This window comes from Ascaphus truei, chromosome 6 (genome assembly GCF_040206685.1).
Source record: "Ascaphus truei isolate aAscTru1 chromosome 6, aAscTru1.hap1, whole genome shotgun sequence".
Classification (NCBI taxonomy): Eukaryota; Metazoa; Chordata; class Amphibia; order Anura; family Ascaphidae; genus Ascaphus; species Ascaphus truei.
This window is the reverse complement of record NC_134488.1, coordinates 103078507-103105224: the sequence shown is the minus strand read 5'-3', so window position 1 is coordinate 103105224 and position 26718 is coordinate 103078507. Positions and strand designations below refer to the sequence as shown.

The following is a 26718-nucleotide window of genomic DNA, read 5'->3' as shown; positions in this document are numbered from 1 at the left end:
GAAGGTGCTGCTTGCTGCCACTTTGACGGAGTTAGGGCTGTGGTTTTCAAAACCCACTCGTAGAATTGTATTGTATGTATTGTACGTCTTTATTTATATAGCGCCATTAATGTACATAGCGCTTCACAGTAGTAATACATGTAGTAATCAAATAAATAACAGATAATATAAATAACAGATCGTGGGAATAAGTGCTTTAGACATAAACATAACATTAAGGAAGAGGATTCCCTGCCGCGAGGAGCTTACAGTCTAATTGGTAGGTAGGGAGAACGTACAGAGACAGTAGGAGGGAGTTCTGGTAAGTGCGTCTGCAGGGGGCCAAGCTTTATGTATCATGTGTTCAGAATATCCACAGTGCTATTCATATGCTTCTTTAAGCAAGTGTCTTAAGTTGGGTCTTAAAGGTGGATAGAGAGGGTGCTAGTCGGGTACTGAGGGGAAGGGCATTCCAGAGGTGTGGGGCAGTCAGTGAAAAAGGTTTAAGGCGGGAGAGGGCTTCAGATACAAAGGGGGTAGAAAGAAGACATCATTGAGAAGAACGCAAGAGTCTGGATGGTGCATAACAAGAAATTAGGGCTGAGATGTAAGGAGGGGCAGAAGAGTGTAAAGCTTTAAAAGTGAGGAGAAGAATGGAGTGTGAGATGCGGGATTTGATCGGAAGCCAGGAGAGGGATTTCATAAGGGGAGATGCTGAGACAGATCTAGGAAAGAGTAGAGTGATTCTGGCAGCAGCGTTTAGGATAGATTATAGGGGAGACAGGTGAGAGGCAGAAAGGCTGGACAGCAGGAGGTTACAGTAATCAAGACGGGGGAGAATGAGGGCCTGAGTCAGAGTTTTAGCAGTCGAGCAACAGAGGAAAGGGCGCATCTTTGTTATATTGCGGAGGAAAAAGCGACAGGTTTTAGAAATGTTTTGAATGTGAGGGGCGAATGTGAGAGAGGAGTCGAGTGTGACCCCTAGGCAGCGTGCATGGGCTACTGGGTGAATGATTGTAGTTCCAACAGTAATGTGGAAGGAGGTAGTAGGGCCAGGTTTGGGAGGAAGTATGAGGAGCTCTGTTTTAGCCATGTTGAGTTTAAGGCGGCGGAGGGCCATCCAGGATGATATAGCAGAGAGACATTCAGAAACTTTGGTTTGTACAGCAGGTGTAAGGTCGTGTGTTGAAAAGTATCTTTGTGTGTCGTCAGCATAGAGGTGATAATTAAACCCAAAAGATGTGATTAGGTCACCTAGAGAGAGTGTGTACAGAGAAAAGAGAAGAGGTCCCAGGACAGAGCCCTGGGGTACCCCCACAGAGAGATCAATAGAGGAGGAGGAGGTGTTGGCAGAAGAGACACTGAAAATACGATGGGAGAGGTAGGATGAGATCCAGGATAGAGCTTTGTTCCGAATATCAACAGTATGGAGAATGTGAAGGAGAAGAGGGTGGTCCATGGTGTCAAGTGCTGCAGAGAGGTCGAGTAATATGAGCAGAGTGTAATGACCTCTGTCTTTGGCAGCATGGAGGTCGTCATTTATTTTAGTGAGGGCTGTTTCCGTGGAGTGAGCAGTGCGGAAGCCAGATTGTAGAGGGTCTAGGAGAGAAAAGATGTTGAGAAAATGGAGCAAGCGAGAGAATACAAGATGTTCAAGGAGTTTAAAGGTAAAAGGCAGGAGGGAGACAGGTCGATAGTTAGAAAGACAGGTAGGGTCAAGCTTGCTGTTTTTGAGTAATGGTATGACTGTTGTAGAAAATCTAAAATCCTCTGGACAGAAACAGGCTGGATCCTCCAGGTTATTAAAATACAACCTCTGAAAGGAACACCTTGTCCTATTATAAGACTTTTAAGTTGATGACTTATAAACTTTCACAAGTATCACTGCTGGGGAAAGGCCGCCTCTGAGCTCTGCCTCAAACACAACACCTTCTCAGGCATTCTTCCACCAATTTTACAAGCTCAAACCAAGCCCTTTTAAGACAGGGACAAAAGTGGTAGTATCCCGAATTTCTCGTTTTATCTTCTGCATCACCCTTGGGATCATGGGTAATAGAGGAAATATATAAGCATGGCTGAAGTCCCACATTAATCATTGCATCCAGATGAAGAGCATTGTATCCCTGTTTTCTTGAATAAAACAAAAGCTTGCATTGATTCTTTTGGACATCAGATCTAATTGGGGACATCCCCCCCTGCTTGTCAACAATCTGAATACTTCAGGACGGAAAGATCACTCTCCCGATTGGAGTGGTTTGTGACTGAGAAAGTCCACTTTAATATTTTGTGATTGTTGAATGTAAAATCGCTATAACCTGTGGAATGTTTACTTCTGCCCAGTCCAGGAAGTGGTTAATCTCTCTCATCAGAGCAGTGCTGCTTTTGCCCAATCTGTTAATGTAAGCCAGCGGTAAGCAAACTGGGGGGGCGCAAGATTGTTCAGGGGGGGGCATGGCAGTTGCAGAGGCCCCACGCTCTTCCCCCACGGCATTTAAATTAATACCGGGGGATCGGCAACTTCACTTACCTTCTCTTTGGCGTGGCAACGTGACGTCACGAAACCCTACTGCGTCATTTGACGCCAGAGAGAAGGTAAGGGAGGGGGGGGGGCGCGAGCAGGAAGGGAAGCAGGCAGGGGGGCGCAGCAGGGAAAGATTACGCACTCCTGATGTAGGTCAAAGTACCATTGTCAGACTGGATTCTGACCAAATAAGGGAAATTGCTAAAGAGCTTGATCTCGTCTCGCCTATATTGGTTGGCGATGCACTCGTCACTTCAAGAACCAAGGGACAGAACGCTGATGGTAATAAGCTCCCCCATCCAAATTATTTATAAAATGTTTTACCAGGAAGTAATACATTGAGCGTTACCTCTCGTTTTCAAGTATTTCCTGGGAACAGTTATACGTAACAATACATGGTTACATTAAATGACCAGGGTTATACATTAGATTTAAAGACATTCCATGAACAGCTAAAAATGATATGCTGTAGGCGTATGTAACAGTTACAGACCAGATTAAAACGAGACTCAGCTTTAGTGTTGAAAGAACTTAGACCGGTGGCAGTTTTAAGAGTATTCACTAGCATCGGGTGTTGTTTCCCAGGACATGATGACACGTAAAGTTTCTTCAAATCTTTCCACCAAACAAGAAAAAGTGTGATTGAACGGGCAAGTCAGATTGTTCTGTCTAATGAAGAGTTCTTCTTGTCCCATATTAGTGAAACATTCCTCTGGAGATGGCACATATTTTTTTCCCTAGGGCACAGCATCTAGGGGTTAACATTATGCCTAGCAGTTTCATTCAATTTCTAACTGTTGAACGAGCTGAAGACATTATATGCCTGCATTCTTTTATGAGAGAAAGACATCCTGCAAGTAAAAAGGAAGATTTTTTGGAAAACCTTTAATGAATTGAAACTCCAATGAGTGTTTGGAACAAGCAGACTGTTGTCTGCCATCATTGCTTACTTTTTATTGAACAGAACGACACTGCTGACAGAACGACACTGCTGACAGAACGACACTGCTGACAGAACGACACTGCTGACAGAACGACACTGCTGACAGAACGACACTGCTGACAGAACTAATATTTCTGTTGGTTAGTCAAGAAACTATTGAGTAACCTCTTGCAACTATTGGAAGCAAAAATAAACTCAAAAGCCTGTGAGATTATACAGGGAAAGTGCTCAGTTGGATATATGAAAACAAAAGACGAGTGAAAGAATCCCAGTTCTATCGCAGTCTGTATCCCTATCAATGATTGGATGATTTATCACAAATAAACAGTACACTAAAAATAGTGTATTTACATTACCTATTATAAAAAAATGTGCGATTCGGGGACTCGGTAGCAGACTCGCTACCTGCACTTGGGGTTAATCCTATATGATCAGTTACAGCAGCATCACCAACAGCAATTCATATGTTAACACGGTCAATCTTCTTTTTTTATTTCCCCCCTTTTTCTAGACTAAGAATAGCCTCCGGTATGCTAGGTTTGCTTTCTACAGCCATATACTTTTAGGAAAGTCAGAGTCTACACGAGGGGTAGAGAGACTACTCATTTTTAACCCAACAGGCAGATATACTTGTAGTCAGCAACTGAGTTGCTGTTTCACACATTAACTATTAAAACAATGTAAATACAAGCTATTTTTTATTGTACTGTTTATTTGTGATAAATTATCCAATCAGTACTGAGGGCCATGGAACTGGGATAATCTCTCTCATTTCGTTGTTTTCAACTATGTGAAGCCTCCATTGGTCTGGCAACCTCTGGCCAAAAGAGACTGAACAATCTCCCCTTCCCCCTTTGAACATCATCCACGAGCCCCTGTAAATTGTCAGACACTGTTTTTTCAAAGACTGGAGCTCTTGACTTCCGGTCTCTGATACATCTGAAGGCACAAAGGGACAATTGAGGATTACAGTCTCTTCTGGGCATCAGAAGTAACAAACCTGTGGAATCTAAACAATCGTTTGCCAAAATGCCTGGTACTTCGGTCTTGCATGAGGAATTTACTTCTATCTCCTGGCATTTTTTGCTATAATTTGTTTAAACTCTGGACCAAATAAAGTGAACCAGCAAACAGAATTGTACACAGATGACTCTTTGAAGAAGTGTCTGCCATACATGGCTTTAGCAAGGGCGCTCTTCTTGCCGATAAGTAAAGTGCCAATGATCTAGCCGCGAGCCTGATGAAGTGAAGAGGCATTGCAAAGAAAAATCTATAGCCAACTTTGTTAGAAACATTCTTAAGAATCTTGTGTCTCAGAGCCCATCAAAAGTGCCTGCTCTAAATTCCCTAGACAGGTCCTTATGTTTCTGGGAAGGTAGGTGGAGGCAAAAGCTGACCCCAGATGCAATGAAAAACTGCCCTTCCGGTTGCCCTAAAAACCTGGATGCAAAGCACTATGGCAGGCAAGCCATCAGAATCAGATGCACCTGGGAACTGTTCCAAATTCTGAACCTGTATCCTGCCAAAGCAGAGGGGGATACTAGACTCAGTCAGGAATATTTCTCTCTCACACAATCGCAGATAACTACTCTTGATTTGTGGCGAGGATGCCCGTTTACTTAGCCCCACTATGTATAGTCTGAGTAAAATAGATTGCATTCCCTGCCACTACTACACGTGGTGCTCAAGCTTAATACAACAGCCTCCACAGACTGTAGGGAGTACTCAGTCGAAGCCCCCAAAACAAAATAGCTTAGAAAAATAAACATCTTCCATCCTCCCTCTAGATAAGACAAAAACCACTTATCAGGAGCCAGTGAGAGATCTTTATATAACCACTCCTCTAGAAATCAGCCTTCTTTCATACCTACAGGAAGGAGTTACAGTATAACCCACAGGTGTGTATTGCCATGGGATGCAGAAGAGGGAGGGGGGGTGAAGGGTGAGGTGGATAGAGGGATGTTTTTTGTCACATTTAATTTCTGCTTCGCATTTACATGTAAGAAGTGTAAATATGAAAAAAACGGCTACCTTATAACAATAAAAAAAAACTGTGAAAAGGGCCAACTAAACAGCAAGCCAGTACCTGTCACTTGCTTGTGTCACAGGTTCATCCTGCGCTATTGATTCATCTGTTTCGCCATTCCAGGTTACCCTGCATCCGGATCCATCCCCAGATTCAAAATTTGACGTTCGTGCCGTTGTATCTGTTACTACTGCTGTACATGGTCGGGGTGTTGACATGTCATGGGCGTTACACAAACCGGCTGAGGCTTCTGGTAGATAAAGAATTAGGCATTAATGACAAATAGTCCAGCAGTGCTTTAACATCTCAACTACAGGTCCAGTGTGCAGCACGACACATCTAATGATATTAGGGTGCAAAAAAACTAAACAAAAAAAAAAAAAAAGAATGGAGCTAAAAGGAACTGAAGCTTTCTACTCTCCCATTCTCTGAGCTTGGAAGTGTTACCACATGATGCTGGAGTAGCACCAGATCATGGGGAAACCATAGCACCACATAATGCTTTAAGGAAATACCTCTTGCTAGCCAAGGAATGTTAAGATAACTTATGAAAGAATGCAGGACATAAGACTCACTTTCTTCTGCAGACACATTGCATGTATGGTCTTCCTGAGCTGAAAGTCTTTCTGAAACTACAGGTGTTTCCCCATTTGCTGGTGCCTTGGACCTGAAGTAAAAATACAACACACAAAAAAAAAAAGGAAGTTTAACATGGGTGTCCATTCAATTAGGAGTTTAAATTTTTTTTTTGCCAATGAGCAAATCAAATATATTTGCTTCTCTCAAAATGCTAGAACTAGAGAAAATGCTCAACTAACTGTCGCGCCTCATATGTTAATTAAAAACATATGCACCAACCTTGTTTGTTCATTGAAGTCTGTGAAGACAGCCCAGCCTTCTTCAGCACGGGGATCTGTTACAGTCCCATCCCATACTGATGACCCTGTATCTGCTGCAGTCACTGGTGGGTTTGACGAGGTGTCTGTATGCACGCAATCAATCGTGGTAGTCCAGCTAGACCCTAAATAGAAGTACAGCAAGCAGTGTTTAATCGTTCCGTAATACAAGACGCATTATAATTGCAGCCCTGTATCCTCAAAGATTCATTTTTTTTATATAAGAGAGTAAAACATCTCAGAACAAAGGTGCACTTTAATTCGAATTGCAGAAGCATCTTCAAAAGGAAAGGAGTTTCCTTACATGGCTACTTTGCATGCCCAATAAACAAGTTAATTGGAAACTTTTATGTACTGCATTTAAAAGACCATTTTTATTCTATTCAAAAGTTCACTCAGCCAAGTGGTTTTGTGTGTGGCAATGGGTGCTGTGTTGCTTGTGGTCTTGGAGGTGCAAGCAAATTTGCAAAAATTGGCATGCTCTTAAACACTGAAATTGAAACACCATATGATATTCCATGCATTTCAGGGGCCATTGACAAATTTGCTTAAGTATCCCCATGAACATTACCATAATTCTGACTGAGCCAGTAATTCAAAGACAGATGTATTTTCATTCAACTTGTGAATTCTAGAACACTGGATGGGCAGGTAGAAAAGAAAACCATACAACGTGACTGGGTACAGAACAAAAAGTGAATAGTAAATAGTAGAGGGGAAAAAGTGAGGCAAAAAACGAAATCTGAAAACTGGGCAGCACAAATAAATCGTACTAACCAATATTTATAAGGTCTTGACACTATACCAGATAGATGGGAAATATTAGGAGGAAAAGGAATCAGGGGAGCGTCAGTGCCTAAGGAAAAAATGTGATACTCGCATAGTGCAATATGTTAACAATACACATACACAGGCAGAGCTCTCATAAGAGCACAATGAGGCTAGATATTAATGATCACTAAGTATCAGAAATATTAGCTGTGTATGGGCATCTCTAATGACCCATACACACAGGAACATAACTAGGAGGTAGGAATCCAAAAGAGAGACACCAATCCAATACTTAAAAAATGTAGATATTTATCCAGCATTGATAAAAATTGGAGGCTTACAGGATTCCGGAAAGGTAACAGCAAGTTTGTACACATGAAGGTTCACTCGAGTCGCGTTCTCGGGATCTCTGCACGATGCTGCTTCCTCATCCGGTCTCCGACCTGCGCTGCTTCAGGGGGCCGATACGTCACTTCCGGGTTCTTCAACTCGTATTGCGGACGCCACCGGAACTCCACAGCAGGCTCTCTCCCTCTGGATCTCAAACGAGGGGTTACGCTCTACTAGTTTCGCCGTACGTAGTAGAGCGTAACCCCTCGTGTGAGATCCAGAGGGAGAGAGCCTGCTGTGGAGTTCCGGTGGCGTCCGCAATACGAGTTGAAGAACCCGGAAGTGACGTATCGGCCCCCTGAAGCAGCGCAGGTCGGAGACCGGATGAGGAAGCAGCATCGTGCAGAGATCCCGAGAACGCGACTCGAGTGAACCTTCATGTGTACAAACTTGCTGTTACCTTTCCGGAATCCTGTAAGCCTCCAATTTTTATCAATGCTGGATAAATATCTACATTTTTTAAGTATTGGATTGGTGTCTCTCTTTTGGATTCCTACCTCCTAGTTATGTTCCTGTGTGTATGGGTCATTAGAGATGCCCATACACAGCTAATATTTCTGATACTTAGTGATCATTAATATCTAGCCTCATTGTGCTCTTATGAGAGCTCTGCCTGTGTATGTGTATTGTTAACATATTGCACTATGCGAGTATCACATTTTTTCCTTAGGCACTGATGCTCCCCTGATTCCTTTTCCTGTTACTTTGCGGACCGTGAAACAGTCCTTAAGGGTTTGAGTGTCTATTTATCACTTCATGCACTTTATTTTTGATATCACTAGTCACTATATATCACTGCATGGTTTAAGTTGTGTGTTTTTTAGAGTGTATGAGCGCCATCTAGTGTTTTTTTGTATAGATGGGAAATATTACAAAGACACACTGAAGAGTTTGCAATCATGGAAAGAAGTCTTCTTCCAATGAAGTTTGTAATTTTACCTTCTACAGCTTCTGGAGTGGAATCATTGATAGTAGGATTGGTACCATCACCACCACCAGAATCTTCCTCTTCTTCATCAGAATCTCGACTGTCTTCACTATCTGTGCTCCCACAGCTCCTGAGAGAAAACACATTTATGATTCCCCCATAAAGCAGTATTTTAAAAAAGAAAATGAATTAAGGAGATCAATCATGTGAGGTCTAATTATTCCAGACTAGTTTCAGGAGCCAATTGTTTCACAGCGGAGGACAAAAAGCTCAATGTAAGCATTAAAAATGTGTAATTACTTTCAGTCTCTCAGGATCATACAATCCATTGCTCTGTATTGTGATGCAGAACCTTCTAAAAAGGAAGTACCGAGTGTCAATCAGATTAAGCAAAATGATACAAATGCTTTTTAAATCATTGACCAAAATAATAGGTTTAGAAAGATGAAAGCATTATGTTTAGTGTGTCGATAATCAAACTATTGGTTCCCATTTTTAACTTTGCAGGTAGACAGTGCCAATATCTTGGATATCACTTAAGTAAACAACGCAAAATAAAATTGAATGGGGGTACAAAAGATGCACGATTACAATGAATTGCATAGTACCAATTTAGTATGTTGATACATTAGTGCAGAATGGTATCTCATTAAAGTGGTAGAGAAAATACATGAGATTTCACACACAAAAACAGAATAATGCAGATACCAGAGGATTGGTAGCATTCATAAAATTAAAAAAAAAAAAACGGGATTGTCCTCTGCAAAGCGTGTGAAGTTTGGTCAACATGTAAAACATGAAAAGTGATAGAATCAGAATAGCTTTGGAAATAAGGTAAGAAGCCTGATCAGTCCCACCTTGTCCCAGTGCTCTGCATGGTGCCAGAGGAGAAACGGATCTCCTTCTCTTGCCAGATGTCCTCTCCATCAGAACCTTCATCTTCATCATCAAACTGTTGGATGCGCTCTTTGTAGCAGATCTCAAAGAGGTTGGAATTTGGCTGTAGAAGAAAAACCAAGTATTATCAGCAGATAATGGTGGCAGCTTTGGCAAACTAAAACCGTGTGTTAATAGACTTACGCTCTCATCATCTGCATTGAGGGAAAAGGTAATGTTGGCAGTTTTGTCAAATGGTGCACTGTGGGGGGGAAAGAAATAGTTTTACAGTACATGTGAAAAATATGTCAAGTGAAGGAATCACTCTAAATCCTTTATTTCTGGCACTGCTAGGAACGAATGTTTCCATTGAGAAAAAAATGCATACAAATGCTCTGTTAAATCGGCTTTCATAGGAAGTACTGTATGTGGTTTTATATTTCTTCCTTGGTAACTCATGCAGTGTCAGTGAGGCCACCAACTTTGTCACTATCCCACTCTAGATAGTGGGAAGGACGGTTTTGTGAATTGTGCTTTAAAGAGCTATAATCATGCACAAGTTTATCCCATGTATAGGTAAAGGCGATTGTGATCTAGCAGCTCTTTTGGGCTTCCAACATCACTAAAATAAGATTTGAGATTACAAGTAAAATAATGAAAGAGCTGCACCAAGGACAAGGAGCATGCATTGTAACAGCATTGCACCAATATAAATATCAATTTTGCACTAATGAAACATTGCTCATTTGAAACACCTGAGTGGGAGAATATAACAATGGAAAACCCCCAAGCCTGTGAAAATCTCTAAGCTGGTAAGGAAAGAAAAGGCAATAAACAAAGTCAACCGCTAATAAAAAAAGTGTGACTGAATTACTAATTGCTTGCTTTGGTTACTCTACCACATGCAATAACACAAAGATCAAAGTTATTCTTAAAATGCTTTTTAAATCACTTAATCATGGGAGATGCTACTAGCTTTGATACACATTACACCATAAGTGTTGCTTTTTATGAACATGTGGATTATAATGGATAAGCAAGGAGTCGAGATGCGAATGAAAAACTGTCTGAAACCACACATCAAGCAGCAGAAACAGGGATTAAATACATAGTGTGCCTTAAAAAAAAAATGTTTTAATAAAACTAAAGTTATTGGCTGAATGGTGCTGGGAAGTTACCGTTTCATGCCCTATTCTTACTTTGAAATATATTAGTTTGTTTTACCTCTTCAGCTGTCGAAAGTGAGCGCTGCAAGTCAGAGAAAGAGAGAGAGAGAGAGAGCACACACATCAAATGAAGGAACTGAAGCAACCAGTTGTGCAGGAAGAATAAACCAATCACACACAAAGTCACTACAAAATCCACTAGCAAAGAGACAGTGCCTCCCTAGACAGCTATTAAGCAGGGAAAACAAAATATTGCAGTTCAAAACCATTAAATATTCTTTGCCAATGAAAAAAACAAAAAACAATCTTTAGAATAAAAATAAAGGTATTGCTCAAAATTCATTGGCACCAATCCTATAAAGATATTTGGTATTGGGAGTAAATCTGTGATTGCCAAAAGCAAATTAAACATCGATTCGTCAGTGCACCAAGAAAGGACATGAAACTACAACGTATGGAGCAAATGGAAGGTATTTTAAGATATACTAACTTGACACTCTCCTCCTGTTCTCCAAACTCTTCGTCATTGAACCCAAAATGATCAATAAAAGCAGACGTCATTTGTTGCATCTGATAATCCACAAAAGCCTGCGAAAAGGTGACGTTTTTAAGTATTGAACAGCATATGTGTAGTAAGTGATCCAATATGAAGAAAGGGGCTGATTGAAGCGAGCAATTAATGCAATTGTTGATTTATGTCTATTGTAAAAGATGGTGTATTTGTTGTAATGTAAGAGTTTCAACATATCTGCATATTCGACACATAAATCTATTATTTTAGGTATGAAGTTGCTGTAGCCTTGAGATGTGTTGCTGTGCATTTAACCGTCAGTTAAATCGAAATCGACACAAAAGATAGAAAAGTAGAAAAAAAAGTTTTGACCCACCTGCTGGAGCACTGCCTCCTGGGGAAAGCTGAATTCCTTCAGGTCATTCTCTTCATCATCACTGGAAGAATGCATGTTACGGGTGTTCACCTGCAGATGTAGCAGAAATTGTAATAACTAAAACTTTACTTTCACTGTACCAGCTTTTGGAAGTAAAGGTAAATGTCATTTATGACAAATACCTGGTATTAATTATATTCAAAGATTCATCTGAAAACAGAAATAGCATTCTTCAAGTCAGATACATGCCAGCCCCAATTACTATTTTTGTAATGATGTACCAGGTTTTAACATACAGTGTCAACATTATCATTAAATCCTAAGGAAAATATGATATATATATTCTTTACTATCTTGTGTTATCACTGTATCCGAAGGTACAAGCTACATCGGTATGTTACAGATTGAATTTAACCTTTGTCCCTACAATCCTGAGGTAAAAGTATTGGGCGCAGACAGTTCACGGTTTTTTCCTATGACTTTGAATCTTAAACGTCTGAAGTTATATCAACAAGATATAAGGAGTAGACACCACTCAATCAGTAAAAATCTAAGGAAAGAAGTGCAAAAGTGGTGCAGTGGGAACAAAGGGGGGGGGGGCATCAACCCTCCCAAACAAGAACACCTAGTTCCCAGCACTCAATGATAGAATAATCAAATTATGATCAAATAAGTAAATTTAAAGCGAAAAAGTATCAATACATGAGAATATACACAATGAAAGATGCGAGAATAAAGGGAGGTACTAATTACTCCAGGTATAAATGACACCTAAGGGGGAATGAATACAATGGAGGATAAGGAATGAGTAAAACAAGGGGAGGGGGGGAAGAAAAAAAAGGAAAGTGAGGGATAAAGGTAAAAAAGGAGGATGCAAAAAAAAAATGAAGGTTAAGTAGAGGGAGGCAACATAAATAAATGTTCACTTGATCTAATAATGCACTAGATGCATACTGTACTTTAGGTAGCTTGACTCTGTGCTTTCACCATTTTGAGGACTCTTGGGCTTACTCCCTTAGTCAGCTGGCTGTTTGAGTTTCTCTTTATAGTGCAGTTTTTTTGGGAGGTTAGGATTACGGGAGGGGGAAGTACCTGTGGTCTTATAGATCGTAGGGAACGAGCCAGAAGAAGGGGTTTATCCCCGAAATGTTGTCCCTCTCTACTTAAACCTTCATTTTTTTGCATCCTCCTTTTTTACCTTTAACCCCCACTTTCCCTTTTTTTTCCTCATCCCCCCATCTCCCTACTTTTGTTTTCCCTTGTTTTACCTATTCCTTATCCTCCATTGCACCCCTCCCCCCCCCCCCCTTAGGTGTCATTTATACCTGGAGTAATTAGTACCTCCCTTTACTCTCGCATCTTTCATTGTGTATATTCTCATGTATTAATACTTTTTCGCATGAAATTTACTTATTTGATCATAATTTGATTATTCTATCACATTGAGTGCTGGGAAGTACGTGTTTGTTACTGAAGTTATATGCAATGTGCTATTGTCATTTTTTTTTTTTTTTTTTTTTTTTTTAAACCAGTCCTTGAGTTTTGTCTCCATTTGCAACATATCTTAATGCTTGTACATTCATTAAAGTTAATGCAACTTAAAGTTATTCTTATTAAACAAATGTAAATCTTCAGAAACTTTTGTATATTTCTTCTTGCTTTTAAGCATTTCACTTGCCACCTGGAGAACGTGTTTTAACTAAAAATGGACAATGAGCAGTGTGTGTGCAGTGTGCAGTGTGAACAATGAGCAGTGTGTGTCAGTGTGAGCACGGTTCACATCCCGGGCAACGCCGGGTCTCTCAGCTAGTGTGTATAATTATATGCAAATGAGCACTCAGTGCCACCTTTTGTCTGTGAGTGGGTTTAATGGCTTTGCATCTCATCCCAGCCTCTGTCTAAAAGCTGTGTTTAAAACAGCATGCATTGGCTTGAGGATTTGCTTGTGTAATACGAGCTTGAGACAAAAGGTGGCACCGAGTGCTCATTTGCATGTCATTTCCCAGAATCCCTTGCTGCAGTGGAAGCGCTGTATGCTGGGTGATAATGGGGAAAGACAGGGTTGCAGACCTGTCTAAGACATGCAAATGAACATACATTAATATTTACAGTTGCTATATAGATATAGATATATCTATATATATCTACACAAACTACTTACTAGATCTACTGTGTTCTTCTTATTTGTGTCTGACAGGGATCCAGAAACAAAATTGTCCCACTGTTCCTGCTCTTCCTCTGGGAGATCTAAGGTGGTGAACAGAAATGTTATTCCACATACATTAAATCCAAACAAACAGGTACCGGGAGAAAATGGACTGAAGCAAATATAGAAAGATGATGTATTCTGTAAACACGGACAACAACTCCTTTAAACTTTATTTAATGCTTTGTTTGCTTATTGTTTGGACATAAACCAATAGCTTGGTTAAAACTGAGTCAGACAACTAGAATTAGGATAAGTAGATTTATATGTCCAGATTCTCTCGGGCACTACTATTGTATGCTATTGTGAGGATTTCATTTAATTTTTCCTTCGTGCTTTATTTCTTTTTTTTTTTGCTCAAATAAGTTACTAGTGGTTAGTGTGGCTGTTCAGATTATGTTTACTTATCCCATAGACACAATCATTGCCAGAGGAATGCCAATGAGTTTTCCCCCACGGACCAGTTTACTATTTTTGCTCCAAAGGGTAGAATCATTAAGGCACGTTACAGGTTAATGCACCTGAATGCCATTGACTTAAATAGGAGTAACGCATGTTTGCTGTGTTAACTCGTAACAAGAGCCTCAATGAACAACTTTCGCCCCCCTGCCCACCCCCAACCTACTCCGACGCTCTCACTACAAAGATATTCATATCTCTATTATCAGAAGTTAGATATGATGTACAACTCAAGTTAACATCTGGTTGTCCCTTTTAGACCTAGAAGCAAAACAAAGTTTAACATACTGTCAAAATACTTCTTCCCAGTATTAAAGGGTACGTATTACATACTAGATGCCAAGCAAGTGACCCGTTGTTTGTCCTCACCTTTAATCAGCTGCCCAACAAAAGACATATTGGGTCCTTTTTCAGAACTCTGGACCAGCGAGTTTGCAATTTTTGTCAGGTGACCCATGAAACCTTTCCGTCGTCCTCCTCCTGACCTACAACAACAGGAAAATCTTTCAACTGTTATAAGTACAAAGTAGCAATGTTTAACCCTGGTACGAAACTGAGCTGTTCACCAGATGCACCATTAAAATAGCATGGGGGTGGAGTGGGTATGCGTGACATCGATGCGGGTGCACGCAGACTAAGGAAGCTCCGTGCACCCGCTGAAAAACTGGTATAAAATTCCCTGATCGCCGCCTCGTTTAACCCTGCGGGAAGTCCGACGGGCCGGGGGAGCTAACGGGGATGTCATCCAGGAAGGTGCAGAGGCCAGGGATCCCAGATCTCTCCCGCTTAAGCCGCGGGCAGCAAGTGGCACCAGGGGAGAAAAAGATGGCGAAAAAAAGATGGCGCCGCTGAGCAGAGCACACAGGAGAGCGCACCTACGGACAATAACAAAGGAGAGAGGAAGATATGAACTCTGAGGGGATATCCCTAAGAAAGGCTACCCTAAGAAATCAGGCAGAGGGTGCCAAGGCAGCTGAGGGAGAAGTGGGATGAGCTGCTTCTGACAGTGATCTGTCTACGACTGAGGGAGACAAAGCAATTACTAAACAGGAGCTCCAGAACATGCTTAAAGAAATGCAAACAAGTTTTCAGTCAGCTCTGGACAGAGCTGTAAGGGAATTTAAAACAGAAGTCTCTGTACTAGCTAAAAGAACTACAGAGATTGAAAATACGATGGACATTTCCCTACAAAATCAGGTAAATACCGACAATAAGGTCCTGCGTCTCAATGATGAGTTAAGAGCTATGAGGGAGGGAATGGACGATATGGAGAACAGGGAGCGAAGGCAGAACTTACTAATTCGGCATGTCCCTGACTCTGTGTCGGCGTAAGCCCTCCAGCCATATCTTAAAAGACTGTTTACGTCAATTGACCCTTAGCTGCAAGATTGCGATCTTACGATGGACAGAGCGCACACAGCCTTGGGACCGAGATTAGAGAACCCCGAGAGAAGCAAATATGTGGTCCGAAGGCTCCACCAATATGCAACCAAGGAAATTTATTTATTTTATTTATTTATAAAATATTTTACCAGGAAGTAATACATTGAGAGTTACCTCTCGTTTTCAAGTATGTCCTGGGCACAGAGTTAAGACAAATAATACATTTTTACAAATACAGTTTCATAATGAGCAGGGTATACATTATATACAAGACATTGCATGCACAGTTAAAGATAAATTGTATTATGGGCGTATGAAACAGTTACAGACCACATTAAAATGTGTGACAGCCTTAGATTTGAAAGAACTTAGACTGGTGGTGGATGTAAGCGTTTGGAGGATTGTAAACGGCTGCAGAAAATAGAGGCTCAATTGAATTTGAAAATAGCTCCATCCAGATTTTCCAGGACCTGTCCAGAATGACAATTGAGAGGAGAGGGTTGCGATCAGTAACGGCGGTACTTCAGGGAAAGGGTAGTTACTACCGATGGGCCTTTCCAATCCACCTTGCAGTCAACCACGTTGGCAAACAGATCTCGATCCGGTAACCCGAAGAATCAGCAGCTTTACTCTCAGCGTTGTGTCTGACCCCCAAGGGTAGATCGAGTCAACGACAAAGACCTCGGAACGACGACACAGATGACGATCGATCGGCTGAGAGTGCAGTTGCTCGGAGATAAAAGACCAAAGCCTGTTGAAGCCTTTGAGAGACTTTTATTGAATCTTTTTGCTGTGGTTCTCTAGAACTTTGGAAGATTTAACCGGAATCTACTGCTGTTCTCTTCAATCGTCGAACCGTCTACATACGATGACTATGAGAAGCCTAAACCAGTCCTATAACTGTGCTGGCTCCCCCTTTGCGTCTTTCCTTCCCCTTTTTATTCCTTATAACCTTTGTAAGTACTGTTGCGTCAGAGACTTGGAGTTGACCGTCTATATCTTGGAAACTGGTCTGCTGGGCTGTGGAATAAAAACGATGATCATGCAGTTTGAGAGCCCTGGCTTCGGCTAGGTTGCAGATGCAATCGGGGGATTGAGAATAGAGGAAGGAGGGGTATGTGGGGTAGGAAGAAGCCCTGTACGCTCAACGTCAGGCCTCCCCCAGCAGGGCCAGGTGTCTGCCAGGTCAGGCAGGGTCTGGCCGCAAACTACGGATGAGTGGATAGCCACACATCTTTCTTTGTAGTTTAATTTTTTTACTATTTAAGTTCCCAGATGGGGAAGTTCCCTTATTTTTTTTTTTCTAACCTCATCTGTTCCCCACAACCATAAATCTTTTCTGCTCACAACTTTCACATGAGTCACGACATTGGGAATAGCTAGACAAGCGCCATCAAAGTTAGCATCCATGAATGTTAAGGGCCTTAATAGCAATGGTAAGTGCAGATTCACCCTAAGAGTTTAGGAATCTGAAAGCAGATATCGTCTTTCTACAAGAGACATTTTGACACCCAGGAGCCCCCGAAAACTTTCAGCAGGACTTACCCTATAGCATTCTACAGGCATACCCCGTTTTACATACACTCGCTTTACGTACACTCACTAGTACGTACATTTTTTTTTTTGCACCTTACCCCCTGTGTACGTAGGCGTGCTTCGCGAGTACGGACACCAGGGGGCGGCGTGCGCACCTCAACACTCCTACAACCTCCTTCATGCTCGATCTCCCTGTTCCCTCTGCCCTCCGATCTGTCTCTGTTCCCCCTCCCATCTGTCTCTGTTCCCCCTCCCATCTGTCTCCGTTCCTCCTGCACCCAAGCTCCATAAATCTGCAGCTTAACCAGCAATTCTGCCCGCACTTACTGCAGCCCGTGATTCTGCTTCCTCCGATCCCCCGCTCCTCCCCCCTCCTCCCTCCTCAGAGCTCGCTCCTGTCTGCTGTGAGGGGGAGGAGAAGATCGTCTGCTGCAATCTTTGTGTGTGTGTGTGTGTGTGTGTGTGTGTGTGTGTGTGTGTGTGTGTGTGTGTGTGGGTGTGTGTGGGTGTGTGGGTGTGGGTGTGGGTGACTGAGTGACAATGTATGTGTGTGTGACTGAGTGACAATGTATGTGTGTGTGACTGAGTGACAATGTGTGTGTGTGGGTGTGTGTGTGTGGGTGTGTGTGTGTGGGTGTGTGTGTGTGTGGGTGTGACTGAGTGACAATGTATGTGTGTGTGTGTGTGACTGAGTGAGTGACAGTGTGTGTGTGTGTGTGTGTGACTGAGTGTGTGTGACTGAGTGTGTGTGTGTGTGTGTGTGTGTGTGTGAGACTGAGTGTGTGTGTGAGACTGAGTGTGTGTGTGTGACTGTGTGTGTCTGTGTGACTGTGTGTGTCTGTGTGACTGTGTGTGTCTGTGTGACTGTGTGTGTCTGTGTGACTGTGTGACTGTGTGTGTCTGTGTGACTGTGTGTGTCTGTGTGATTGTGTGTGTCTGAGTGACAATGTGTGTGTGACTGTGTGTGACTGAGTGACTGTGTGTGACTGAGTGACTGTGTGTGACTGAGTGACTGTGTGTGACTGAGTGACTGTGTGTGACTGAGTGACTGTGTGTGACTGAGTGACTGTGTGTGACTGAGTGACTGTGTGTGACTGAGTGACTGTGTGTGACTGAGTGACTGTGTGTGACTGAGTGACTGTGTGACTGAGTGACTGTGTGTGACTGAGTGACTGTGTGTGACTGAGTGACTGTGTGTGACAGTGTGTGACTGAGTGCGTGTGCGACTGAGTGCGTGTGTGCGTGACTGAGTGAGAGTGCGTGACTGAGTGAGTGAGTGTGTGACTGAGTGAGAGAGAGTGAGAGACTGAGTGAGAGAGTGAGAGACTGAGTGAGAGAGAGAGAGTGAGAGAGAGAGACTGACTGAGAGAGACTGAGTGAGAAAGAGAGAGAGTGAGAGACTGACTGAGAGACTGACTGAGTGAGAGAGAGAGACTGCGAGAAGGAGAGAGAGACTGCGAGAAGGAGAGAGAGACTGCGAGGAGAGAGAGACTGCGAGAAGGAGAGAGAGACTGCGAGAAGGAGAGAGAGACTGCGAGAAGGAGAGAGAGACTGCGAGAAGGAGAGAGAGACAGCGAGAAGGAGCACGTGACTGCGAGGAGAGAGCTGCTATACAGTACTGACCTGCGTGCGCGCCTCTCACCTATTTGCTTGCTCCCATTCATTTTATTTGAATAAAGCCTATTGTATTTATTTTGGTTACAAATGCCTTATTTACATCAGTTATGCACATATATGACGATTGCAGTACAGTACATGCATCGTAAAGTGGAAAAAAGTAGTGCTTCACTTTAAGTACATTTTCACTTTACATACATGCTCCGGTCCCATTGCGTATGTTAAAGCGGGGTATGCCTGTACTCGTCTTTTACTAGTAACAAAAATGGGGGTTGCGATACAGATAAAATAGGGCATTCCGTTCCAGCCACTGGAAATCAAGAGGAATAAAGGAGGGAGGTCCCTGATGGTTCACAGGCTTCTCTCAGGCCAAATTGATTTTTTAAGGGAAACACTGGAATCAATCGGGGAAAGTAGAGATCAGCAACTGATCCTGGGAGGTGATTTTAATATGGTACCAGATCCAGACATGGATAAGTCCACTCACTCAGAACACCCACACTCCACAATGACCTAGCAAAGACATTTAGACTGCTACTCAAAGAATTTGGACTATGGGATGCCTGATGTGGCACACAAAGGACAGAGGGACTATTCTCTTTACTCGCCTCCACGACTCATATTCGAGAAATCGATAATATATTTGTATCCCCAAGTATCTTGGAAGTCTTGGTCCATTCAGATATAGGGCCTATTACATGGTCAGATCACGCCCCAGTGGCAATCTTGTTCGATCCCCACATTTACCCAGTGTCCCAGATAGAGGATTATTTTAGAGAATGCCAACTTCCGAAATTGACAGAGGAAGATCACAAAATTCTAAACGCAAAAATAACCCAGATAGAGCTATGGGTGGTTGGCTCACTGAAGCCATCAAAGACCACAGGATCAGATGGTTTCTCAAATTTCTAGTATAAAAAATTTATAGGAATCCTACGACCGTGTTTATTAGATTCATTTAACAATTTTCTCAGTGGAAAACAAATCCCCTCACAGATGACGAAAGCTAATATAGTGGTGATCCCCAAAGAGGGTAAGGACCCTTTATGTTGTGGCAGCTATAGACCAATCTCACTGCTTAACACGGACTTGAAAATTTATAGTAAAAGCCTGGCTAATAGGTTGAACCCAATACTTCCTAGATTAATCCTTTATGACCAAGTGGGTTTTGTGAGCGTGCATCAGGCATCAGATAACACAAGGAAAATTATCAATGTGCTTGAACAGGTCCATATATCCAAAGTGAAGGCAGTGTTGTTGAGTCTACGTGCGGAGAAAGCGTTTGATAAGATGGGATTTCCTAGATAAAACGCTAGAGGCATTCGGGTTCTCTGGTTTTTTTTTTTTACAGGGGGTTGTCCGCGCCCTTTACCAGACAACGACAGCCACCCAGAAAATATCAGGAGGGGATAAGAATCTAAAAATTAAGAACGGAACTAAATGGGGGTGCCCCCTTTCTCTCCTATTTGCCTTGACAATCGAGCCTCTTGCGGTAACAAACAGAGCCACCCCAAATATACAAGGGATTAAAATAAAACACGAATGCTATAAAATATCACGCTTTGCAGATGATAGAATTCTTACCATATCTAAACCTCTGGTGTCCCTTCCGAATTTAGAATCCGCCCTCCGTGGATTCGGAGATCTATCAGGATATAAAGTCAATGTAGGAAAGTCGGAAGCGTTAAATCTAACGCTAACGGAAGGAGAGGTCGAGTTTCTCAAAGGCCACTTTGACTACAAGTGGAAAAAGGCCCATTTAAAGTACTTGGAGATTAAGAGGCAGCTAGACCCACTCAATTATCCTGGCCAGAACCATCGATGATATGAACCACTATACAGTTAAATTGATTACGCACATTTTAACAGCGGCTAGATGCGCTGTAGCAGCAGCGTGGAAGAAAACACTTCCTCCCTCCAGAAGAAAGATAATTAGAAGGGTTAATGATGTCCAACTAATGGACTCACCTCATTTCTGAATCGTACCACAAGAAAGTTTGATAGAGTATGGGAACCGGGATAGTATATGATTGTAATAGAAACAAGGATTTGGGAGTGAGCAGAAAATGCTATGTGGATTATAAAACAATGTACAGGCATACCCCGCATTAACGTACGCAATGGGACCGGAGCATGTATGTAAAGCGAAAATGTACTTAAAGTGAAGCACTACCTTTTCCCCACTTATCAATGCATGTACTGTACTGCAATCATCATATACGTGCATAACTGATGTAAATAAGGCATTTGTAACAGGCTCTATAGTTTGCTCGCTTGCGCACAGCTTCGGTGCAGGTAGGGAGTTCAACTTTGCTGTTCAGGACATGCTGACAGGCGCATGCGTGAGCTGCCGTTTGACTATTGGGCGATATGTACTTACTCGCGAGTGTACTTAAAGTGAGTGCCCTTAAAGCGGGGTATGCCTGTATGTGATGTAATGTGACTGTTGATGACTGTAGAAATTGTTACAAAATGGTTGTTTCCCCCCTCCCCTTTCCCTTCTGTACCCCATCCCATTTATATTTGAAAAATCTCAATAAAAATAAGTGTTAAAAAAAAAAAAACCACGTGGTCATTTTATCTTTACAGCTGCACTTATTCTCCGTTCCCAATAGATAAACTAAATTATTGCACCTGAGTCCCTCAGCCTAGCTTTAGTCAAGATTTATGCTATGCAGAAACTCCCATCTATTCTGCAGTACTCATAAAAAATGAAGATCTAAATAAATGCTGATTAACATGCCCCAAAACAAATTTTGCTGTTCATTTGGATGCTTAATAATTTGTTGATAATCAAGACACCCAAATATGCAGGGTCTTGTTCTGCGGCTCTTTGCAGAAGGCTTTGCGTGCTTGTATGAATGGGAGGAATATGAGTGGATCAGGAGAAGTCCACTTCTTGTCCAACTCCTGTATAATGCTATCCGTCCCTTATAAATGTTCCCTTTGAAATGCAATGCTAACCCCCTAGCAATGCTCCACCCATGCCAACTGCAGACTTTTACTCCTAAACAGTCACATGACCATCAACTAAACAGCTTAATTGCATTACCGGCAGGACGTTTGGCAGACTATTTAACACAACATCATACTAAACTACAACACGTAATATACCAACTTAAAGAATAGACATTTCATGAAGGGGCTTGATTTTGATCATTATAACATCATGATGCAGATAATAAATCCAGTATGACAACACTTCCACTATCTACTTCGGTGCAGTGTAATTTTGAGTTGCAACAAAACTTGATTCCTGAAATACCTTCTCCCGGTTATATGCAATAACATTACAGAGACTTCTCATCTTGGCACAGGGTTATGCAAGGTGCATGTTTTCCTAAAGCTATGCTACATGCTGAAAGTGCTTGATACAACATTTGTGCAAACTACATGAAACGGAAGTTCACAAGATCTTATCAGTTCTTCACTACTTTGAAGATTACAAACTTTTTAATCTTCAAAATGAACCACGGACTCTAAAAAGCCAAATAAAATTCAAATAGAATGAGGATATAAAATATGCAAGGCAGCATCTTTCAAATCAGTTTTAAATTAACCAATTTAAAATAAAAATGCTTTTAAAGCTGCAGTCCATGCTGCCGTTTAAAAAACAAAACAAAAAAAGTATATATATTTTTTCCTCATTTAATATGTGCATCAATACAATCTACACACCGACAAGTGATTAGCTAAGCTGCAGATCGAACCGTTCTCCTGTAATCGATCGCTTGCTCAGGTTATTTAATTCAGTTCTTGCACAGCATTGTGGGCAATGTAGTCCATCAATATTATGTGACTGAGCAGTTACTAGATACAATTGGTTCACTGCTAGAGAGGGCTCAAGAGCCAGAGCCTGTCAGAAGGGGAAGGGGCTGTCACTGTGGAAATGCTTCCTTCATTACAAACATTTAAAATGTGTATTTTTTGTTTGTTTTTTAATGCTACAAGTATTTTCTCATAATACAGAACTGATTTATTTAAAAAAAAAAAAAAAAAACCCAACATGTAGGATATTGCTTGAACTGCTGCTTTAATATATATATATATATATATATATATATATATATATATATATATATATATATATATATATATATATATATATATATATATATATATATATATATATATATATATATATACATATATACATATATACACACACATATATATATATTTTTTTTTTTTACATATTTCGAAACAAAGATTTCATAGGATGACCAAATCTAGCTAAAGCACTAAGACAACGACCAAGATATTTATCCATAACCTTAACCAAAGACCATAACATCAATGCAAAATTATAGTAGAATATTGATGCAGGTTTAAATGAAGTCACATAATGGTGTTAATTATCCATCACTTTACAAATATGAAAATAAAATCTAAAAGTAAATTTCACAAGAACTTACTGTTCTTTCTCATTTTCTTCCCATGCTGATAGTATTTTCTGGACAAGGTGACATTTCTGTAGAAGCTGATATAGAAGACAGTACATATAAATCCATTGCCTAGTGACCATTATTAAAATAATTAGATGTTCTATGTGCAAGTTCTTATCCTTACATATTTGACAAGTGGGTTTTCCGGTGAATCACTGTCATTGGTTTCTTCATTAGGAGCCGAATTCAAAATTGTGGTGATGCAAACCTCTACTTGTGAATGCAGAAAATTATTGTACATGTATTTGAAATACAGATCCTAGCAAATGAAAAAGAAAATGATAAATTGGGCACAGAACATACTTATGCTTCTTCCCAACTACATACCATACATTCTGCGTTCTTGAAAAAGATCTCATTGACATGCCAACCATTACAATTTATTGCACTAAAAACATTAGAGCTTGTAGTACACCATTTCATAGTTTAAGTTTTGTCCAGATAATTCTCATTTCGCTTTTACATGAAGCTTGGATAACTCACCAGCAGGATGTTCAGGGTATCCAGCTCTATCAGCTCTTGGTTCAAAGTCTTGTTGTTTGTGTTAATTGTGCTAGCCAGCAATTTCACCACATGTAGACGAGTATTCCCTAGTGGTGGGTCAAGAATTCCCCAGGTGGTCTGCAAGCTTTGTTTCTGCAATAGAAAAATCCCAAAATATGCTTCAGGTAGAACAAATAAAAATACTAATTGTGAGCACACTCAAATGTCTCAGGCAGGTCTGCAACCCTTCCTTTCCCCATTATCTCCTAGCATACAATGCTTCCATTGCAGCCAAGGATTCTGGGTAATGACATGCAAATATGAACTTGCAATGTAACATGAACCTTATGCGTCTTGTCCGTTTTAACATGGACCCCTATAAGGATGTCTGAAGTATTATACAACTTTTTCAGCACAGCCTTGGTTAAAGAAGTGCATAGCCAGTTATCCTACTCGCACAGTTGTTTCGACCTTTTGGGTCTCAGTGTGAGGCTGGTTATACTGGCTTTGCAATGTGAAGCAGGAAGCGGTTTCAATAACACATTACACACCATAACTTATTTAATTTTTAGGTAGAACAAATTTATGAGGAAGACTCCAGAATATATGATACAATATCTTGTTAATACTGTTGACACCCATGAAATGTCTTATAAATAACAAAGGTATTCACGATAGGGGTTAACTGATTTTTGTAATTTCTCAATTTATAAGACAATAACTTGTACAGTAGTACAATAGCAAAAAGGCACAAGGAGTATTTTTTTCATTGGAAAAGCAATTTTCATGAAACAGTAAAGACGTTTGATATAATGGAAGTTCATAAAAATTCAACACGTATTAAAATAGTGGAGGATCAGCAGATTTTTACAAACCTTAAAAATGTAACAGCAAAATATCGGTTTATGAGTTTATTTTAAATTAATTGTTTGGGTGCAAACAATCTGTTTAAGCATGGAAACAGAAATACAAGGCATCATCCAATATAATTTACCAGAGTAAATAACAGTTCTGTAACCACTATTCACACAAGGGTGCTATAGGTACTCACTTACCTTGGGTGGGTCAATCAGAAGTTGATGAAACTCTCGTAAGCGCTGCTTGATGGCAAGAAGGGTGCCTAAACTGGCCTGGGTGTTGGAAGAGGAGTCCAAACCAGGAGGGTTCATCTCCAACTGCCCATCAAGGTTGCAATAAAAACCACTCATTCCACCAAGCTCAGATCTACACAATAAGCCAAAATTGTACTGTTTAACAAAAAGAGGCAGAACTACAGCGCAAAAAATTGAGGCAGGGAACACTCCAATTAGATCATTACGGACATTGATTAACTTAAGGTTTCAGGACTGAATAACATTGTGAGTAAAGGCAATAAATTAGTGTTGTACAGGGTCATAAATGTTTTTCAAAAACCTGGTAACGGGTACCTGAGCAAAATGAATAATTTTGCCAGGCCGGGTATCCAGTTACCCAGACAGCACTTACCTACAGGGTGAGAAAGACCGCTGCGAAGGGTGAGGAGGACCACAGTGACATCAGGGAGCAGCAGCAGATGTCCTGGTGATTGTGGCGGGAGCAGCAGAAGTCTGTGTTCAGCTGGCGGGAGCAGCAGGAATACAGAACACAGCTGATGGTAGTGGAAGCCGGGAAACCATGTGACCGGAACAGGAGCGTTCCTATTGGACAGCCAGGGAGGAGCCAGCTGTCCAATAGGAATGCTCCTGCTCCAGTCACATGGTTCTCCGGCTTCCACTGCCATCAGCTGTGTGCTGTATTCCTGCTGCTCCCTCCAGCTGAACACAGGACATCTGCTGCTCCCAGATGTCGCCGCGGTCTTTCTCACCTTCTGTCGCCGGCTGCAGGTAAGTGTTGAAGTATTTTCAGCTACTCTGAAATTATCTGCCGCCGGTTCCGACCCAGTGCCGGTCCCAGCCCCCTGATGCCGGGTAAGTTCCGGGTAGCTGAAAAAGCGCCAGGTAAGATGGGTACTGGGTAATTTCCGGGTACTCGGTACATCACTACAATAAATCACTTCAAAGTTTCTGATATCTACAGTATCAGAACTAAAGGATCATATTTAAACAGTGGTTCAATTTCTATAGGACTGTTTATATGTTTAATACATATTTTGGCCATATTTTATTTGCAAGGCCAAGCCCTAATGCACCTTAAAGCCCACTTGGATAAATGGCCTACAAGGTGCATTACAGCTTTGCACTCCCAAGTATATATAGCCCTACTACTTAAATATAGACTTGACAAAATAGAAGTACAACAAAAACAATAATGGCTGTACAATGCAAATAAGTAATAAAGTGTAACAGTGATCATATAGAGCAACATTCTGCACTGTTTCACTCAGGAATGGAAAATGTTAAATGGCTGACCTATTTCTGAGATACCAAGTCTCAAAACACAAGAAAAGGTGTTTGCCATAAAAACACAATAAGCCCTCTTTTGTTTCACCCCATATGGTGAGAAATTAACAGATGGGAACAAAAGGAGAGATCCAAAAGTGATTTGTCACTCATGGCTCAGAACTTACCTGGGTCTGCGTGGCTCGAGCAGAGTCAGAAGCACTTGAATGCCATTCACAATTACAGATTCGTTATGTTCTCCTTCAAACATGTTGCTTAGGAGCTGCTCAATAGTTTCCTGCCTTTAAAGTGGAACAGAAAGAGGAATCAGAACATAAGATACTTACGAAACATGAAGTAAAGCAAAATAATACCTAACTTATGACTAACAATTTCGCTCATCGTGACTTACTTTTCCAGGGTTGCCAGTAACTGATCAGGTTCAAGACTATCCTGGATCTGTATCATCTGTTCACGGCTCAGGCGGATGATGTCACATAGGGATTGGGAAGCATTGGAATGTTGCTGGAATAAAAATCATGTAGGTATTAAAGATGCAGACCTACTTACTAGACTGGAACGGCAATAAACTGAAAACACCCAGCAATGTAACATCACATCTACAAATCTTATCCTTTTCAGTGCCAAGCATCTTTATGACCTCCAATATTTCCACAATATTTGACGCAGGGAGTATTCCAGCCCAGACGAAATCAGCTTAGGTATGAAATAAAGTTATGTTGTATTATAAGATACAGTATATATTTAAATAAAATGTAAAACGTTTCAACAAAAAGAAAAAAAAAGCCATTTCCTTTAAATCAGAATACAGTTAATTGAATATGAACC

At 41.1% G+C, this 26718-nt stretch overlaps 1 protein-coding gene across 3 annotated transcripts in view; it reads right to left on the bottom strand.

Moving 5' to 3' along the window:
* PPP6R1 (protein phosphatase 6 regulatory subunit 1) overlaps positions 1 to 26718 on the bottom strand; it is a 66722-nt gene that overhangs the window by 11507 nt on the left and 28497 nt on the right. The window contains exons 6-22 of one of the 3 annotated variants that reach the window (XM_075605437.1): positions 26282 to 26394; positions 26058 to 26171; positions 24568 to 24736; positions 23513 to 23665; positions 23154 to 23288; positions 23000 to 23064; positions 14418 to 14533; positions 13545 to 13630; positions 11384 to 11473; positions 10987 to 11084; positions 10555 to 10578; positions 9535 to 9592; positions 9312 to 9454; positions 8466 to 8584; positions 6328 to 6490; positions 6045 to 6136; positions 5530 to 5719 (exon numbers count right to left, since the gene is read on the bottom strand). In XM_075605437.1, coding sequence (XP_075461552.1) covers positions 5530 to 5719; positions 6045 to 6136; positions 6328 to 6490; positions 8466 to 8584; positions 9312 to 9454; positions 9535 to 9592; positions 10555 to 10578; positions 10987 to 11084; positions 11384 to 11473; positions 13545 to 13630; positions 14418 to 14533; positions 23000 to 23064; positions 23154 to 23288; positions 23513 to 23665; positions 24568 to 24736; positions 26058 to 26171; positions 26282 to 26394 — 1928 coding nt within the window. The remainder of the gene's footprint in view (positions 1 to 5529; positions 5720 to 6044; positions 6137 to 6327; positions 6491 to 8465; positions 8585 to 9311; positions 9455 to 9534; positions 9593 to 10554; positions 10579 to 10986; positions 11085 to 11383; positions 11474 to 13544; positions 13631 to 14417; positions 14534 to 22999; positions 23065 to 23153; positions 23289 to 23512; positions 23666 to 24567; positions 24737 to 26057; positions 26172 to 26281; positions 26395 to 26718) is intronic. The other 2 variants (XM_075605439.1, XM_075605438.1) reach the window with 2 other exon arrangements.